Genomic DNA, 20,274 nt, shown 5'->3' with positions numbered 1-20,274 from the left:
ACCAGTATTCGCTCTAAGCCTGCCTTAGTAAGGAACTCCAGATATCCCGATTTTGCGCCGAAGTCCACCAATTCAATATCCCTAAAAGGTACCTGGCATGCTGACCTAAGCCATCGCTCCATTTCAGACAGACTTTTAGTGGGGTTACATTCTGACGAATTATCATCCTAAATACAGCAACATTGCCTATTACCGGATGCCGAAGCAATCATATATATGTACACATCTCAATTAATCTAACGCATCTTTACGTATTTCACTATACACAGGAGGTTGAACTCCTACCACATTCTTGGAAATTTCATGGAGACAGGAGTCTAGCACAGGTTCGACCGCGGCCGGGGTTGCGTGACCCAAATTGCACGCATAAGGCCTGGTTTAGTGCCGTGTGCGCCCACATGGTTGCCAGCACATGGCTTCGAGTTGCTGCGAGCACATGGCAGCATGTGTCATAAAAACAGACATTGCGCAGCTGTTTATGGCTCCGCACATCCAATGGGGGGTGGGAATCCAAGGCAGAGCTTCCTTAAAGATACATCTCGAAGTAATGGTAAGGGATCTTAATGGAAATAGTGAGCATTCCCCCTTGAAATTCATCTATAGGAAGCTATTCTCGGCAATAATTCCATGTTTGTTCTCCTATTAAGTGAGAAGCAAATAAGCGGAATCCCTACCGGGATAAGATGGAGCAGCACACACAAGAAAACCATCTAAGCGACATCGATACACTACCACACCAATACCACTTACCTACGTCATCCCTACCCAATGAGATTCCTTACCCCTTTCCCGTTAGAGTTGCTCCTCCTATGAATAGCCTTCTTGACGAATGTTGTTTATCCTGTTCACAAAAACATACATATATGTAATTTATGTAAAGTAAAAACTCCTGATAGCACGGTACACATTAGATTGGTTACTACCCGCAAACTTTATTAGCAGATGCCTATGCATGTCTACCTCGAGTAATTGACACTGGTATGCAAATGACTAAAAAAAGCCAACAAGGGAAAACTAAAACATCCCCATGGACCCCACCATTTATACAAGGCCACTTTATATGATGATGACGTCATATCTTACAGTACAATAAATTTTCCTAAAATGCGAAACGTTGACCTTCTATAACGTATAATAGTTGAATTGCCTTCAAACAACAGAATTATGTCCTATATTATCGCTCATGCCAATGCCCACTTTATACTTGTGGGATAAACTTAAGGGGGGTTTCCCGGTAAATTTCTAAAATATAGTAATATACTATTAATAACTTTATTTATGGAGACATCGGAACAGGATGTATTTTCAGACCTAGATTTTATATAGACGCACCACTTTGTTTTTCTCTCAGGCTTTTCGACTGGATAAGTTCTGAGAACGAGACATGTTTCACTTTTTAGGACATAGTCTTTGACCTCTATCTCTCCTGCATTTCATCCAATATCAGGAGCGAGATCAGTTTCGAAAAGTGCTTATCGATTCCTTGATTTGATACCCCACATGACCACATTCTGTGAAAAAAATTCAAACCCCCCTTTCGCATGTATGGGCAGCTCCCTTCGAACTCAATTCAAAGAGACATACACAAACAATCTCACCAAATTTCGTGACAATCGGTTCAGCCGTTTCCAAGTAAATCCGATGTGACAGACAGGCCGACATATAGCCATTGAACCAATTTTTATTTCAAACAAAACCGTAAAAATGTCATGTTCTTAAAATTAGATGAAAAATGTGAGTGGCTGTAATAATTTGGCGGCCTTCTGCATACAAAGAGATGATGAAAATCGTTTTTTTTTTAGCGAGCAACTCTGTTAATCATCGTCCTACACGTGAGGCACACAAGATTACTATATTAATACTTATTGAACCTATAGCCAAATCTTAAAGGGACTTAAAAAAGTCGTCGGTTCTCATATTTCCAGTTACCAATAGTCTTTGCTCTAAATCTAGGAGCGAAGAACTGTCTAATAGTACTCAACGCATATCCTTCCTTTCCCCGGAGTCATATCCTTTAACTCACTGAAGCCAATAAAAATCCAAAAAGGTGCCTGACTTTCTGACATATCAATTCCTAATTGATTGATTACATACAGTCGAGAATCGGCAAAGCCTTACGTAAAGCTACCATCTCGCAACGAGAAAATCGAATAGCTGCACATCAAAGTCCAACCGCTAGTATACTCGAACATATAATGGAAAACGGCCTAACGCAGATCGCCACTAAATTTTGAACATGTCTTTCCGGAAAACTTGATAAATCTTCTTGAGATCACATCATCGCTTTTTACCAAAGCCGGTCAATAAATCATTGCTAAGTTACGCAATTTGTGATAAATTACAAAAAGATATAATCGTGAAAAGCCCTCACAAATACAAAATGTTACCACCTTCCCTGTCTGTCAATGTCCTGTTTTCATCAAAGGGTAGCATTCGGACAAATAAGATAGTGTAATGTTGAGAATTAGGAACTGAAAACGCGAACAAGGAGCGAAACGTATTTCAAGGGAAAACACCAAGTTTAAGAGAATGTCAGCAGCTCTCTTTTATTATGGGGAAAAAAGAATTTAAGAGCATTTTCCTTCTGCAACATTTCAACATATGGTATGTATGTATTCTACTTGTTTTCCCTGTTCTTCTGGAAATAATTCCGAATAGGTTCCAAATCCCTCTGCAGCCAAGCACTGTTCAATTGAATGGTTTCAACAGACTGGGACACAGTTCTTTCGGTTCCGGCGAAAGGATGCTCTTTGAAAAACATTTTCACTTCTTCGGCTCGTTCTTCGGTCGTGAAATTTTCAGTTATGAACTTCGCAAGCCGCGTTTTCAGGAACGAACTCTGAAAGAAACAGAAGAAAAAAATAGGTTTACAGCATTGAACAATAAGAAGATTGAAGACAAAAAATCCTTCTTTCAATTTCATTGTTGAGGATGATCCTTGAGATGTGACATTTATTTTCCCTACACTCGAGTAGATTAGAAGTAAACACATTGCCTTGGAGATGTTTTTCTTATCTCCAGGGCTTTTCTTCTTGTCTGTAAATCAATGTGAATGCTCAAACCTACCGTATATCTTTCCATGAATAATTCGTGGTTGCTCTTGAAGTAATCCCACACTAGGTCTCTCCCCACGGGATTCACAGCTACGGCGACCAAAACATATACTGAATCCTGATTTCGAACTTTCTCCTGGATACGGAATAGAAGTTAACGACTTTTTTCAGAGCACCCCCATTCAGTACACTTACAGATAGTGCAAAATCAATCACTTTACGAAGGATATTAATATTTTTGCTGGATCCCAGGGCTTGTGCTATCCTGTCCTTTTCCTCATTTAATTCAGACGTAGTATACATTTCCACGAAATTGTTGAATGTTTTCTCGTCTCCTAGTTTCATAGCTGATTTATAACATATCGAGCGCAAGTCGGCTGGAAGCAAGGTAGTACCGTTGACATGCTGATCAAATCTATGGGAAAAAGATATTTCTTCATAAACCGTAGGTGATTTGTGTTGTGTGTAATTTTTTACTTCTGGACATTTGAAAAATTGCGGATTTAGTGGCAAAAAGTCCTCTTTATATACGTAAATCCAGTTTTCATTAAAACATGTAAAAACAACTTAGAAAAGGGATCGAAAGAGAAAATTAGCCAACCCCTTCCGAACCAATTGAATTTCTATTAAAACGGGAAGCCGGTGTTCCGATGAGGTAGTGACTCTTTTGTGAGTTATGGTTTGTGCAATTTACACAAAGTATTTTCTACTTGTCATAAAAGGTGACCAAAAAGGTTTCCCGTCCCAGTTGTGTCTCAACTGACCAGCCATCAATACATTATAGAGGCCTTTGGGCTTGATGGTCTCCTCGCGGAACTGTTCTTCGTAGCTCGTGCTGTCTCTGCAGAGCTCCAGTGAGTGGAAACAGGGATTATTGGTCAACATTCCGAAGAAGGGTACTCGTCTTGAGTGCGTCAATTAGATGGATATTTGCGTGCCGTTGCGAAGATAATAACTAGAATTATTGCCGAAAAATGGGCTAGATCGTGCTCTGGATCCTCCTGCACTGATGTGAACGTCGTACGGATCATTTGGAGGAGAGTGGGTAATATATCAGCTTCACCTACTTTCGACATCGTCAATCGCCGGAGAAGTATTGCCGAGAAACTAAAAGTTATTATCAGAGTAGCAACGATGATGCAAAATGCCACGTGTTGCATTAAGGCGAAATTTCAGAAGAATTCGAAGTTCAAAACAGAATCCAATAAGATTGCATTCTACATCCGATACTATTTCTTCGTGTTATCGGTGACTTTCGCCATGGTGTCTCATCCGGAGGACGAGGAGGAATTCAGAGGGTTATTCAATCTTCCCTCAGACACATTAACTACGCTAATGACATATGTTTGCTATTTCGCCAATTCTTGGCCTTAGTTAAATGGTTTGGATTCGGTAAGAGAGGTAAATAGAATTGCACTGAAGATAAACACCAACAAAACCAATGCTTTCAGTGTAACAGGTCACTACGCATTTCTCATCTGCATTAAAAAACAGATCATCATTCCAGCTTGGTAGCACTGTTCCTGCCGACGGGACCAACTGACCCTAATGTCGCCCGATACATTAACAGTGCTATATCCACCTTCGCTGTTTTGTCTAAAATTCTGAAATGGAGATACCTCAATGCTAACATCAAGTAAAGATTGTTTCGCCACAATATTTTCTCTGTGCTGTTACATGGGAGCAGCACAAGGAATGTGACCACCACTGTCACTCGAAGGCTCCAAGCCTTCGCTAACACCTATCTCTGCAATGCCATCGGTATATTTTGACTTGAAAAAATTCCAGGCGAGGGCTAAGCCAGTGTACGGGCCAGGCGCCTGTAGATGTGTTGATTAGAGGGTGCAAGTGGCAATGGATAGGTTTTACTTTAAGAAAGGGCGACGAATGCATTGTCATGTTATGAAACCCACCTTCCTAGTGTGATCACTTTCCCAATAGGGGAGGAGTGTAGGTTTCTCGGGAAGTCCTCAGAAGGGCAAAAGTGCATTTCATCGAAGCGAGAACGATGGTGCATAGTGGACTTGTTACGCTACCATAAAAAATCCATAAAACAATATCAAATATTTTCATCCTGTGGGTGTAGCTACTGCGGTCCTGGCTTCATCTGTATAGACACGGAATTAAATCGGAGGATTGAAAATCACCAAGAACAACAAATTCTTTTCTTGCGTTTCCTGCTTGAGCTCCATTTTTGATCCCACTTAGACCATTCTATGTTCTACCTTCGTATGGACTTGGATATAAATGGATGCGTTTTGCTTCAGTAAAGTCTCATCTTGCTAGAAACACTAACCTTAAAACTGCCGCTTACTGCTCCGTCTCATGATATCACCAGCAGAAAGTTTTGACTGAATTCATATCTTTCCAACATCCTTATGAGACGTTTTTCTCCTGTTATGAAGCAAATTATTTTCCCGTATACATTTCACAATGAGGGGTAGATTTGATTCTACCCCTTGAACATAGGAAAATCAGCTTTTAACCCAAAACCTTTTAAACGTTAGGCGGATTCTGTAATGCGGTATTTTGAATGTTATATGAATATGTAAACTGAAGCCTAAATAATAGTTTCTTTAACACGCTATTGTAGTATTTCTGATTATGAAAAAGTAGCAAAAATTAACTTACCGACCAACAGGTTCATCGTATGTGCAGACGAATGTGTACTTCGTGTCGAAGTTGCAAACATCCCACGTTACATTATGTTCCCTATTCACGTTTCCCCACTCTCAATTCAAAATATTCCTTGATATATGCATGGATGCCAACTCGAACTCCCACGTTCATATAAGTTCACTTTATATGATTATGATGACATACACGGTTTAGAATGCGATAAGTTCGCGTAAAATGCACAATTTTGACTTTCTATAACTTTGTTAGATTGGTGGTCAAAGGGTAGTACAGGTACCAGGGCGAAACGTGGAACCCACGATGGGGCATAAAACCTAGGAAACGCCTGCTGAACCAACACCAATAGCTACACTACCAAACCCTATCTCCACCTCCACGTGGTGACCGCTGGGAGCTCTTTCTTAACGAAAAGCTGCAGACGGAGAAAGATGAAGGCGAGTCTCCCGCGCCTAAAAACGGGACAAATTGTACCAACTGGTCCTCCAGGTTGGGGGTTGGGTAGGGCTGACAACCCTACATGGAAAACCGAAGTTACGAAGCCATAACAGGAGCCTCGGACTGGACGGATTATACAACGACGAACCCGGCAACGATAAAGAAATAACGATTTGCGCATTTTCTCATCGAAAATGCGTTCCCTGTACAGAGATGAAGCTGCCAAACAACTAGCCGATACCCTGTCCCAATATAAGGTTGATATAACAGTGTCACAGGAGATGCGTTGGACAGTGACCGGTTTGCTGGAGGACAGTCACTACACCATATATTATATCCAGTAAACCATGTGCTCGGAGTAGGTTACTTAGTCAGCCAAAAAATTAAACCTGCTGTTATCGGCTTTGAAAACATAAGCGAACGGCTATGCACTTTGTGCTTGTGAGGCAAATTTAGAAATATAAGCCTCATTAACGTTCACGCCCCTACAAAGGGGACTGCAGAGTCGGAGAAGGATATCTTCTAAGAGGCAGTAGAACGAACCCGCGAAGCCTGTCCCAGATATGATATCAAAATCATACTTGGTGATCTTAACAGCCTGTGTCAAGGAATTCTGTTTTCCGGCAAAATGGGAATATTGTCGCGATGGGTTAGGTATTTTGGTGAACTACTAAATAACCAGAACATCAGCGAGTTAGAGGTCCCAGCAATTGAAGATGACGGACAAATACTGCTACCACCAAGTACAGAAGAAACAGTCCGTGCAATTCATCGGTTTAAAAATTATAAGTCGCCAGGAACCGATGGAATTACAGCCGAATTGGTTAAATATGGAGGCGACCAATTACACTAAGTGGTTCATCAACTTGTGCTTAAGGTATGGGACAGCGAATCAATGCCTGATGACTGCCATTATCTGTCTCATGCATAAAAAGGGAAATATCACACAGTGCAGCAATTATAGAGGTATCACGTTGCTGAGTACCATCTATGAGATATTCTCCACTATCTTGCTAGGCCGGATAGCCCCATACGCCCAGCACATCCTTGGCCCATACCAAAGAGGCTTCACTCCAGGCAAATCAGCAACATATCAAGCTTTCTCTCTACGGTAAACGACGGGAAAACTGTTGGAATCTGGACATCAGTTGCACCATCTCTTCATCGATTACACGGCCACGAGAGAATTCGGTATCCCGACGAAATTGATAAGACTGGCTAGGCTGACCCTAACCAATCTGCGAGGCCAGATAATAGCAGCAGAGTCACTCTCAAAACCATTCGACATCAAAAATGGTCTACGACAAGGGGATGCCCTGGCCCTCGAGGAAGTGATCCGTTATGCTGAGGTAAATGCAAGAGGTACGAGCCTCTTTAAGTTCACCCAACTAGTGGCCAATGCTGACGATATCGACATCATAGGAAGAACGACCCGAGACGTACAAACTACCTTCATCCAGATCGAGCAGGCGGCGCGAGATCTTGGGCTGCACATCAATGAAGGCAAGACAAAATATATGGTGACAACGTCAGCACCGAAAACTAACCAACCAACAACATCAAACCGCACTGGTCAAACGGGAAGAATAAAGATAGGAGACTACAACTTTGAGACCGTTGATAATTTCTCTTATCTAGAGTCGAAAATCGCAACCGATAACAGCTACGATGATGAAATCTGCGCACGGTTGTTGGCAGCCAAAAGAGCCAATTTCAGCTTACAAAAACTGTTCCGCTCGAAACGTCTCACCATAGGGTCAAAGCTCTTACTGTACAAGACAATGATCTTGCCAGTCCTCATGTATTCCTCGGAGACAGAATCCTCCAAAGAATTTTTGGCCCCCTACATGAGTATGGACGAGTCCGTAGCCTACATAACGACGAAATCTATGAGCGATACCATGACCGTCCGGTTGTGGATAAAATCCGACTCAATAAGTTATGGTAGGCGGATCACTTAATCCGTATGGATGAGGATGATCCAGCCCGGAAAGTCTATGAGGGCAATATCTATGGTAGAAAAAGGAGACGAGGCAGACTCTGCTTGAGATGGAACCATAGCGTAGGTCAGGACGTCGGACAGCTTTTATGGATATCGAATTGGTGGACCTCGACGCCAAACCGGGATGTATGAGTTCCTTATTAAGGCAGGCCTAGACCGGATACCGGTTGTTGCGCCGTTGATGATGGTGATGATAACTTTCTTGCGTAATGTTATTATTTATAACCGTACATTTTGCACTTCCAGGATGAACTTAAGGAGGGTTTTCGGGAAAATTTCTAAAAGTTGATAATATATGATACTATTAGTAAATTTGTTTGAGCGGATATCAGAATGAAACATATTTTGTGGCCTAGATTTCATATAAGCTTATATCAGTACTAACCCAGACCTTTCATTCGATACTCCACATGACTACGGTGAAAAAAAAATTACAGCCCGCCTTTGCAGGTATAAGGAGCCCCCGTCTGCATAAAATAATGTTATGTCACTCACTCCATGCGTGGGATTTCATAGTTCATATGTCCACCAAATTTCGTTCGGATCGGTTTAACCGTTTTGGAGAAAAGTGCGTGTGACAGACAAACATGCAAACAGACAGTGATTCAATTTTAATAAGGTTTAAGGCTTACACAAAACGTTAAAAAAAAGCTTTGCAGCCACTTTCCACAGCACGACGATGTGCCAGTTCATATTGCTGAAGAAAACTAACAACTTTATTATGCTCGCAGGCATCGAAAAAATTCGTACACTCCATACTCCCCTGATCTAGCAACGTGTGCTTTTTGCTTACATCGAAAAATAAAAAAAATTGACAGGAAGCGTGTTTAGTTATAATAAGCAGTTTATAAACGCAATCAAAGTAGAAATTCAGAAGCTTCAAAAAGACGATTTCAAGGAATGTTTTGAAAGGTGATCTACAGGTTCAAGAGATGCAACGAAATCAACAAAAATATCGTAAAAAAACATTAACTGATAAACATTTATCAAAATACATAAAAATTTCCATTTGTTCTATTTCTAAATATATTTTATTATATTTTATATTTATAATTTCCGAACTTTTGTCAAATCCCCGTACATGCATAGTGAAAACTTGCAAGCTAGAAACTCTGCAGATTTAATGCACGTTCGACTTTATACACAAATACAGAAACTCGGTTTATAATTGCAAAAGTGACATTTTGAAAAGCTCAAAAGAAGAGGAAAGGTGTGTACATAAAATATCTAAAAACAGCCTTTACGCTTCAAAACGGGTAAAAAGTATCCCTATTGTAAGCTTCTGATAAAATAGAAGAGTCCCAAGAACGATAATATTTTCGCTCCCGATTAGGAGGTTCAGATATTAACCCATATTGTAACTTCCCGATTCAAACCATTATCATTACAACACTTTATTCTAGGCATCAAGACGGACAGAATGGTTTAAGCCGGGATTATTACCTTGTTTTGCACCGAGTTTCACAGGTGAATATCCACCCCCCCCCCCCCCCCCCCCCCCCCACTTACAATACAAACCTCCCACCCAACACTGAGATCTGCACCATAACCTTCCACTGCGATAAGTTAGTGCTCCAACCACTAAGCCATCCACACACACAAGGCTCAAAAACGGGGTACTCACGATGGAGCCATGAAAGTTAATAGCCTCAGTAGACCATCCACACCAAACGCCTAAAAGTCTACGGCAAGTACGAGGAAAAAACCCATGGAAATCAAAAACACTCTCGCTTGCCCTTCCTATAAAAACACAGTCTTTTATTCTACGGAACGGAAAATTCAAGAACTATCATGGAATACCCTGAACCTCATGGGATACAAAGTTGTATTAATATCCCTGATTTAACAATGTCCTTATGTCCACACTGAAATATCACTTTTATCCCACAACAATTGGCATTTATACACACCTTCTTTTTCCTTCCTCTAAAGTTTTCCGACAGTTGAATGACACCAATCTACTCAACAGAAGGCCTCGCAGGAACGTATCCATTTGGCTCTCACCATCTTTTCGAATCCAACCAAGCTTTTCAGAAATCGGCGTGAACAAGTGAATGGCAAACTCATTCAAATGCTCAATAATATCTGTGTGGGCGAATAGCAGCTGGAATTTTCCCAAACAATCACAAATGGAAGACCAAACTGTAAAATTCGTCTCATTTTTGTAAGCATTGATGAAATCGAGGACCTGTGGAGAAAAAGCCACAATTGGAACATTCTGACACTCTAGTGAAAAAAGTTTACCTGGACAGCAGATGTTTTCCCTGCAAACGACATCGCAAACAAATCATCGAGAAGACTAAGACGATCCGAAGGTGGGAGTGTTTGATCCTTTATCGTAGGGATGAACGCTTTTAGCATGTCCTCACTGTATTTAGTTCGAAAATAACTGACACTTCCTGAATTCAACTTGATCCAAGCATTTTCAGGAACATTGTCAATGAATATTTCCATAGACTTATTATCCATTAAGTACTTCCTTTCGGCGACTTTTGTATCTCCTTCATTGGCTACCATTAGTGGAATGAGCCAATAAGTATTATCCTTATCAGATAAAGTTGTTCCAACGGAAAATTTCGACTGTGTTAAATTGAGAAATCGCTTGACCCCATCTTGCTCCATATCTACTGTGACCACTGGATATCCCATATGCTTCGTCCAAGTGGACATTACATCTAAAATCGGCTTTTCACTCACCTCCCCTAAAGCTGTCCATAAATCTTTTGTGCTGGCATTCTTATACATGAAACGTGTGAGGTACAAATTCATCCCTTTCCGGAAGTATTCGTCTCCAATATAATTATATAGCATTCGAATAATACTAGCTCCTTTTTTGTAACTAATTGTATCGAAAATTTCATTGAGCTCATCGGGGTGGTTTATGGGAATTTCAATGGGATGGGAATTTTGCAGGCAATCCAACTCCAGGGCGCAAGTGTAAACATCTGTTGAGAATTGAGCCCAGATATTATTATCCGGGAATATGTGATCAACACAGAAGAATTCCATGAAAGTCGCGTATCCTTCATTCAGCCAAATATCAGTCCACCATTCCATGGTAACCAAATTTCCAAACCACTGATGCGCTAGTTCATGGCTAACGGTTAATGCAATAGACTGCTTATTCAGTAATGCTGTATTTTCCGAATCAACCAGGAGTCGCGTCTCCCTATATGTTACTAAGCCCCAGTTCTCCATAGCGCCTGCTGCGCAATCCGCCAGAGCAATCAAGTCGATCTTAGGGAGAGGATAAGCGATTTTAAAGTAATCTTTATAGAAAGGCAGTGCTTTCGTGGTCACTTCTAAGGCAAAGTTCCCTTGCTCCTTTTTCCCCAACGGCGTGTATACACGAACAGCAACGCCATCCTCGGATTTACCCTCCACATAATCATACTCGCCTACCACGAATGCTAGCAAATATGTTGACATAATGGGAGTTGTTTCGTACTCGACTTTCCTCATTCCATCGCCCAATTCACTTTCATTTTTCACGGGCATGTTTGAAAGCGCCGTTCTATTTTCCGGAACAATCAGAGTAACATCAAAGGTAGCCTTCAGGGCGGGCTCGTCCCAACAAGGAAAACATCTCCTTGCATCTGTTGGACAGAATTGCGTTACTGCAGCGTATCGTTCCTCCCCGGAAGAAGTGAAGTACTTGCTCCGGTAGAATCCTTTCATCGTGTTGTTGATTTCGCCGGTAAATTCCATTTGAAGAGTACCCGATGCCTTACCCTCCGAAGGTGCTGTCAGAGCATTAGGCAAGTTCAAAGTTAACGTCTCGTCATCGACATTCAGCTGGAAATCCTCTAAATTTAGAATCCCGCCACTACTTTCCTTGAATGTTATTTTGGTAATTGCCAGATCTAAGGAGTGCAGGATGATTTTCTGTGTAGTGTCTTTGATCTGAAAATAGACGGAAACAGAAGGAATTTTAACACTTTGAAATACAAATGGAATAAAACATTCTGAAAGCAACGTCTAACCTTCCCCGCGGGGAAGCTGTTTTTCAACAACCAATTTGAATGAATGAGTGAATTTCATTCCAGCAGAGTCTTACATCTAATCAGCGTAGGTAGTTGAAAACAGGAAGACGTAGCATCCTTAAATACGTTTATACAATCTCTCAGCTATACCTTTCCATTAGCCTGCAGGCATTAGATACACATACAATTCAGTGAAAAGTTCATTCGTTCTTCATTAAGAACAAAGATGATATACTCACTATTTCTTCATAGATACTATATAAATTTTCTGATTACTCCTTGCTTATTTTTACATAGGACATAAATACGAAAATAATAAATGGGCCAGCACAATTCATAATTCACACAAAGAATTCCCTGGTTGTCGAAAATCGGGACAAAAGGGACGGAAATTAGTGGACTAGTAACCTTGATATTTCGAAACTATCTTGCTAAAAAGTGCCGACAGCGCCTCGAATAGGGGATGAGCCGACGGTTCCAAAGTGAAGCTACCAAAAAAGATTTCTGACTTGTTCCTAGTGTGAGTGCACGCTCGCCGACAACAGTACCGAGGATCTAAGCGAAGTAAGGTGGTGGAATTCTGTCTCCGTCTGGCGAGATTGTACTTTCATACTCAGGTAAGCCAGAAAACCTGGTGGGGTAGTCAGTAGTAGTTCACAACTATATTACGGACATTGACTCTCTAAGAAGTCACAGATTTCGAATTGCTCCCGGATTTTGAGCAATCAAGTCGCTGCGTAGCCGAGAATTTTACAGGTCTTACCAGATTCCCTTACGGAAAAAAACGAAGAAGACATACTCTCCTCTTTAGTAAAAAGCTTACATTAAGTACCTACCGCGTGGTCAGGGATGTTCAAGAGAAACTTCCTGACGGTCATATTGTGATTGTGGTAGGTAATTTGAAACCCAAGAAAAATTGTGACAACACCTCGGTCGGGTGTCTGTTAGAGAAACATAGTCTTGGTAACCGTACTCCGCGAAAGGTCTATAAATTTCTTCATGTTTCACTGTCTCGTCATTGGTTTCAACTTGCTTAAGCAGCCAGCCATAAGGTCAGTTATATTTTGACTGGCCAACAACGAACATGTAATCATATCGTCATCGGCACTTTATTTAGGACGCTCTTTCTTCTTCTTTTCCTTCAGCCTTTGTTCCGTTCACAAACCGGGTCGGCCCGTCGTGATCGGTTTCGCCATTTTATCTTATCAAATGACTAATCAGGATGCAATGGCGAGACTCTTAAATCTGCATTCAGCTTATCAAGTCACCGCTATTTCGGCCGACCAAACCAATCTTGGCAAGTGAATTCTCTTTAGCACGAAATGCGTAACCATCGAAGACGCCTTTCTCGCAGTTTTTCCACGATTGGTGCAATTCCATATCGATCGCGGATATCCTTATTTCGGATGTGATCAAAACATGTCACGTCACTAGTCCAACGCCATCTTCGTCTCCATTACCGCAATACGTTTTTTACAGTCGGCCAACACTCAGGACCATAGAGAGCGACAGAATGGACGACATTGCAGTCAATTTAAGATTTCAGACGTTCGTTGATACGACGATCACAAAGAACACCAATTGTGGAACGTCTCTTCTTCCATGTTGCGTTTATGCGTGATGCAATTTCATAACGCAGTTCTCCATAGGCTGATAGCATTAACCCGAGATATTTAAATCGCTCAGTTCTGGGCAGGTCACTGCCAATGACAATGGTTATGCTTATTTCATGGGGATCGGTCGTCAAAAATTCACTTTTATTTAAATTCAATCTGAGAGCGTGTTTCATTAGGCCATCATTCCATTTTTGGACAAGTTGCAAGTGGAAAACATCATCTGCATAAAGCAGTGTATAGGGCACTGGACGTTGGATATCTCGTGCGACGATTTCCATAACGAGAACAAAAATGAGTGGTGAGAGGGCGCTTCCTTGATGAACCCTAACAGAGACACGAAGTGGTTTTGATACACCCGCCGCACTTCAAACTTAACTTTTTGGATCGTGGTAGAGCAATTGAACCCAGTGCACTAGTTCTTCTGGTGGTTCCGCAGCTATTGACAAATCCGGCTTGATTCACGGTTATTTCAACGATTTCGCGAATACGGTTGTCTAAAATGCGTTCAAAAATCTTCATGGTATGGGAAAGTAACACGAACGGATGGTAATTTGATCATGCTACTGGACTACCTTTCTTTGTCCATATGGGAACTGTGGTACTTTCTTGCCAACAGATGGTGTTCTCTCGCCATCCCGAGTGTCCAGTTTATGGTAAAGATTTTTATAATGGTCCGCTCGGGTGACAGCGATCGCTTTCTTTGCTTCCCGGTTGGCATTCTTATAAATTTGCCAATTGGCGAGAATTTTATCCTCGAGAAATTTGTGGTAGAGGCGTTTCTTTTCACGGACCTTCACTTCAACATCGTCATTCCAAAGCCAAGTATCTCGACTGATGTACCGCTTTGTGTATCGTGTCTTTCATTTGGTTCCACGATTCTTCTACATTCGTAATGGTTGGTAATCGCGTAAGTGAGATGATTTCTTCTTTCTTCTCACGAAATCGCCACCATTTAATCCAGTGCGTTCCTCACGCAACGGCCGATGTTGAGGTGCGACGATCTCACAGGGAACAGCTTTGCAATCAATGACGGTGGTAAAATGTCGGCGTCTTATGAGAATTTAGTCGATTTACGTTTTACTGTTCCCATTATAGGCCCCTTTCCCCCATGGCACCCCTTAGAAAACCGTCAGCGTTTTCATCCACATGACCATTAAGGTCGCCGGTAATGGTAATATACTCATCAGCAGGCACGTTATAAGTCTTTTGATCGAGAAGTTGCCAGAATGCATCTTTCTCGGCACCAGGTCGACCTGTATGGGGTGAAGATATAATGGTGAGCTTCATCAGCCGATCATCAAATCGTTAGACTTTTTTAATGGCATCACCGAAACTCTCTGAGATTGCAATACCAACACCGTATTGAGTGTGTGGGCTACCAAAAGAGAAAAGTTTATAGCCATTTTTACCGCGTTCGCATTCTATGTCGCATCTTTTGGTACCAGACCATCGGGTTTCTTGTAGAGCATCGACATTAATGCGTATTTTCCGAAGAGCTCTTGCGAATTCCTCTGTCTTTCCTGTGAGGGTGCCAATATTCAGCTTCTCTCATATATTTGATTTCCTCCGACTAATTGACTTACGTCCTAACGCCGTCCATGCATAAAGAACTTTTGCCCATTTCTCGGCAGGACCGGGGGGCTTGTTACTCGATCCGATCATCTTGTTTCTAACGACATTGGATGCATTTTGATTTTTGTTTTGCGGAGGATAGTACAAAGTACGTTACCTCAAATCCTTGAAAAAAACCTTGTTTGATTGTCGTGCGCCTGCGACTGCTGGTAGTTGCAGGGGTACAGAGAATCGATCGGCAGATTCAGCCATTGATCCAGGTTCCGTCTAGTAGTAAGAAGCCTTTCCTTCTGTGCAGACTGCAGGCGCAAGCCACCGAAGAACATTGTTGAACTACCAGCAAGATTGCATTTATTTCTGCGCTGGTTAAGTTGCAGCACCTGCAGCGAGCGTTCTAAGGTATTTTGGAAATATTCGGCCTATCATGGGTGAAATGATAAGCGAGGATAATACGCGGACATTAAAGCAATTAAAGCAAATTCGTCTCCTGAATCATGCAATCAAGCACAGTACAACAGTATACAATCTCAACTCCAAATTAAGTTGACCTACCTACAAAAGCGATCGCCACTGTCACTGGAAGCTCCATATCTTCCTCAATACGTGTGTTCGTCGTCGTTGCACGCATCAGCTTCTAAAATTCAGGACAGTGAGATGGTTCGCCATGTCTAAAAGAAATTGTAGGAAATTCATAGGCTGGCTGCTACTGCAAAAGCCTACAAAACTACTATTTACATACGTAAGCCAAAAATCAAACAATGGGCGCTTATACCAAGAGATCCTTATTTTTTAAGACAGAACAACAAAAGCGACTTAGTCAGTGGAAATATCAGCCCAGATAAATTTGCAGAGCCTTCTGAATAATACTAGTCGACAGCTATCTTTGGAGATAGTTCAAAAACAAGTTAAGAAACCGGAAGCGAGACGCTTCAGATATTCAAAGTTTTGTGTTTTCCGTTGTGGGGACCTTTGTGTGCACGGCTTTCCTTTTGTACTGAATAGCTAAAAATTCTTTTCTGTATTTCCAAATTCATATAGCGAAAAGGATCGCCGAGGAATACAAGAACGAATATCTGAATAATCAAAAGAAGGAAATCTACCACCTTCAAATGCAAGCGCTCTCAAAATGAGATCTAGCAGAAGAACAAGAGAAGTAGAGATTACAAGGGCTCAAATGGAAAGTAACCTCTATTACTTTAACAAATTGACCATGCGTCACATACGAGTGTCACGGGTAGCAAATTCCGCGGTCGGCAAACTAGCGCGGTAGTTATGGACTAGCGTTGAGGTCAGGCTGTCGACAACGAACGGCAAGAGAGAACAGAGGAAGGATGTATCCCCCGCTTTGATTCCTCACAAGTGGTCCTGCACCTGTTTCGCCACAATCTGTGGCGACACTTCAGCAAGTTCGCGTAGGCAGCGGATGAAGTGCACTGAGGAATTGAACCTCTTCATCATCCGCTCCTACTACGACATAACGGCAGGGGCGGGTACAACATCTTATCGGCCCTTGTTGCACCAGAGATTCGTCGAGCGTTTCCCGGAAATTGCACACGTGACTATGCAGTGAGTTGCAGACAAGTACCGCTTTATTACTTGCAACGACACAATCCCGGCCACCATCAGGGAGCGTATTCGACTTGAGGTCATCAGGGAAACTGGTGACCGGAAGTTGATAGGGGCAGAGGCGGTGGCATCAACAACTCCACGCCGCATTGCAGGCAACAATTTCAGTACTCGCCGAAGTACTCTTCTCCACCGTCCAGCTGAGGTTTCCGCTGAGGATCGGGACGAATTCCAAATAGCGTGTATAGAATTCTCGGATATGGAACCTTTGCATAGACCAGGTATTCTCAGGCTCTATGCATCTCCAGCAACTCCGAGAATTCTATCTCAAACCGATGATGAGATTGGATCTCGGCTGTTACCAAAGAAGAATTTCGACGAGGCATAAACAGTTTGAGAAACTGGAGGGGCCCAGGTCTGGATTGGGTGCAGAATTTCTGATATAAGAAATTTACCAGCGTACACAGTCGGTTGGCCGAATGCCGGGATTACCTACCTTATCCCTAAGAAGGACAAGGTGCAGGATCCTGCAGACACAAGACCGATTACTTGCCTCCCAACTTCCTACAAATCATACCGTCCATTTTTAGTGGAAGGGTCAAAGTGCACCTCGATCGAGACCAATAACATTCTGTCCGAGGAGCAGAACTGCCGAGTTGGGTCAAGGGGTTGTAAAGAGCAACTCATTATCGACTCGGTAGTTGTAAGACAAGCAACTAGAGGCCAAAGAACCCCCTTCAGTTATCGATTATAATATATATATCGATTAAGCCAAGGGTTTTGATAGCGTCCCGCATACCTGGCTAATCGATGTCCTACATCTGTATCGCATTGATCCGCAACTAATAAAGTTTTTTGGCGACAGTCATGGAAGGGTGGCATAGCACCTTACCAGTGCATACATCTGAGGGTACTAATACCTCAGAGCCCATCCGTATATGGAGGGGCATCTTCTAGGGGGATTCGTTGAATCCCCTTTGGTTTTGCTTGGTACTTAACCCCCTTGCATGGCTACTGAATGAAGCTAGAAGGCATGGTTTTACAATAAAATATGGCCTACGTGCTAAGTGTGAAGTGACACACTTGATGTACTTATCCAGGCATAAGGTTATCCATCAAAATCTTGCATACAAGCAGGCTGATCACGGGAACATGTCTGGTTTACCGATATGAGCCGCATGCAGGACTTGATAGTTTTGCTTACAGCATCTATTGGGCCCGGCAGGTTCCAACTGAGCGCCACATATCGCATAACAAGCCTGACGTACTGTTAGTTGACAAGACGGGTCGCTCCGCGTATATAATTGAAGTTGCTATTCCCTATAACAGCAACATAGAACGGAAATACGTGGAGAAGAAGGTGAACTATGAGCCACTGGCTCGGGAAATCAAAGAAATATGACATTTCGAGCGGGTGGTTGTAGTTCCCAGCTACACGTTTTCTTCTTCTTTTTCTTCGGCCTTTGTTCCGTTCACAAGCGGGGTCGGCTCGTCGTGATCGGTTTCGTCATTTATCTCTATCGAATGCCTGATCTGGGTGCAATCTCGAGGCTTTTAAATCCCCTTCCATTGTATCAAGCCATCGTTGTTTTGGCCCGCCTTTTGCTCGTTTACCGTCGACTTCGAGGTTCAGACCAATCTTGGCAAGTGATTTCTGGTTAGCACGAATTGCGTGACCATATCATCGAAGACGCCTCTCTCGCAATTTTTCCACGATCGGTGCAATATTGTCAGCTACAGTTATTGTACCTCAATCCCTCACGGCTTCCCTTGATGTTCTGGGACTTTCGCACAGTCTGGTTCAAAGCATGCAGAAGTATACCATTCTGCATACGTGCTCGATGTTGCGGGGAGTTTTCGACGAATTCTCCCATCAACCTACCACTGGCCACCACCACCAGCGCCCCTTTAGTTTTTAAGTAGGTAGGATCGCCCGAGCCTAATTGCTTGACACTTAGTGCTAGCATTAGGTAAAATCCGGCATCTGCCGAGATTGTGACAACTCGGAAAATAATCAATTTCAAATATAAATAACATATTAAATCCGATTTTTTTTTTTATGAAAAGATACCCTTAAATTTTATAGGAATGTTATCATCAACTTGAGTTTTTTGAAAAAGTGGCATGCCATTTTCAAAATAAACGGCTCAATTATGCAATTTTAAACATATTGGGTATCTTGTTTATAAAGCGATGCGCACATTAATAGCAAAATGTATATGTAGACTAGAAAGATGAATCTGACAAGTTGTTCACTCTCCAAGTAATTACAGTCACCGGTTTAACTTGATTTCATTCTGAATTCTGTAGAAATATTTAATTATTGTTGAGTGATACTAATCCGCAACTACGTGGGGTCTGTAGCTACCAAATTACCATTTAGACTTTTCAATTGAGCATTTCTTTTGAAAATTAGTCAGGTTCCATACTAATAGCAACCACCACACTTGACAGCGTGCTTCTCATCTACATCTTTTCTGTCTAAATAACCAAAATAAACAAATAATTTTGGCGGAAAAATGAATCAGCTGGTTCGGCTCCCAACATCGAAAGCTTCTCGGAGCGTTTCTGGGTTTACTAACTCTCCTTCACTCACCTCAAGATTTACGGCTACTTTTCCCTCGAATGTGAACTTCTCTAGATTTGGCTTAATCTCAAGATCGTAGTGCACCGGGACAACGTTACTTGGTAGCCGGGAAAATTGGGTGGAATTTGACATGTTGGTGGACACTATTTGGCGAAGGCACTTGGAATAGACACAAAATAATTTAGAACACGCGATTCGCATAGGAGACCTCCGCAAACACTCAGCGAACTAACGAAGAATTCTCTCTGCGGCTAGAAGTAAGCGCTAGCAGCAAGCAGCCCAACGACTGAAAGCTCCAACGTCAGCCTCTAGCAAGCTTGGGTTGCGGTTGCAGTTCGCTTCCAATGCTAGAAGGCTGCACTGAAATGCTTCCAAGACTGATAAGAAGTTTTATCTTAATCGAAACCACTAATTCTAATAGTTTCAAAGCTCCTTTGTTGTTGGCGCGAGCACTACTCTTGCTCACATAAGGAAACTAAGTGCACTGCGAGAACTGGAGAACTTCCACAATGGCAAAGCGCACTTCTCGAAAATTGATTGATATTTTCCGGGAATGAAAACAGCGTTTAACTCCGCATATGTATCTCATTATAATTAGAATCTAAATAAAGTACGGCATTTGACAATTGTGGTTGACGAACAAAATGATAAGCCAGTAATGCAAACCAGAAACTGGGTGCTCAACGATTTCGTGGTTTTCTTATAAAAATATTACACAAACAACTTTTGGGTATGCACTTAAGGCAGTAGTACCGTGAACAGTAGCAAAACCTACACAAAATCCGATTTTTTCCAGTTATTTTATTACATATGACAATGTTTC

The 20,274-nt window shown here is 42.0% G+C and overlaps 1 protein-coding gene across 1 annotated transcript; it reads right to left on the bottom strand.

The window, feature by feature from the left end:
• Positions 1-2,520: 2,520 nt before the first annotated feature.
• On the bottom strand, positions 2,521-19,871 carry LOC119649544 (puromycin-sensitive aminopeptidase-like). The gene is made up of 6 exons (XM_038051735.1): positions 19,461-19,871; positions 10,372-12,030; positions 10,038-10,315; positions 3,249-3,468; positions 3,067-3,189; positions 2,521-2,839 (listed from the first exon to the last, which is right to left on the bottom strand). The coding sequence occupies exons 1-6, from the start codon at positions 19,650-19,652 to the stop codon at positions 2,618-2,620; spliced, it is 2,694 nt and encodes an 897-aa protein (XP_037907663.1). The 5' UTR covers positions 19,653-19,871; the 3' UTR covers positions 2,521-2,617.
• Positions 19,872-20,274: the final 403 nt, after the last annotated feature.

This window comes from Hermetia illucens, chromosome 2 (genome assembly GCF_905115235.1).
Source record: "Hermetia illucens chromosome 2, iHerIll2.2.curated.20191125, whole genome shotgun sequence".
Taxonomy (NCBI): Eukaryota; Metazoa; Arthropoda; class Insecta; order Diptera; family Stratiomyidae; genus Hermetia; species Hermetia illucens.
This window is presented reverse-complemented; position numbering and strand designations above follow the sequence as displayed.

Excerpts from the sequence above, each read along its gene's own strand:
- LOC119649544 (XM_038051735.1), bottom strand. The coding sequence starts at position 19,652 with ATGCGAATCGCGTGTTCTAAATTATTTTGTGTCTATTCCAAGTGCCTT. Across the intron at positions 10,316-10,371 it reads GGAAAACATCTGCTGTCCAG|GTCCTCGATTTCATCAATGC; the intron begins GTAAACTTTTTT and ends TTTTCTCCACAG. Across the intron at positions 3,469-10,037 it reads TTAGAGGAAGGAAAAAGAAG|ATTTGATCAGCATGTCAACG; the intron begins GTGTGTATAAAT and ends TTTTTCCCATAG.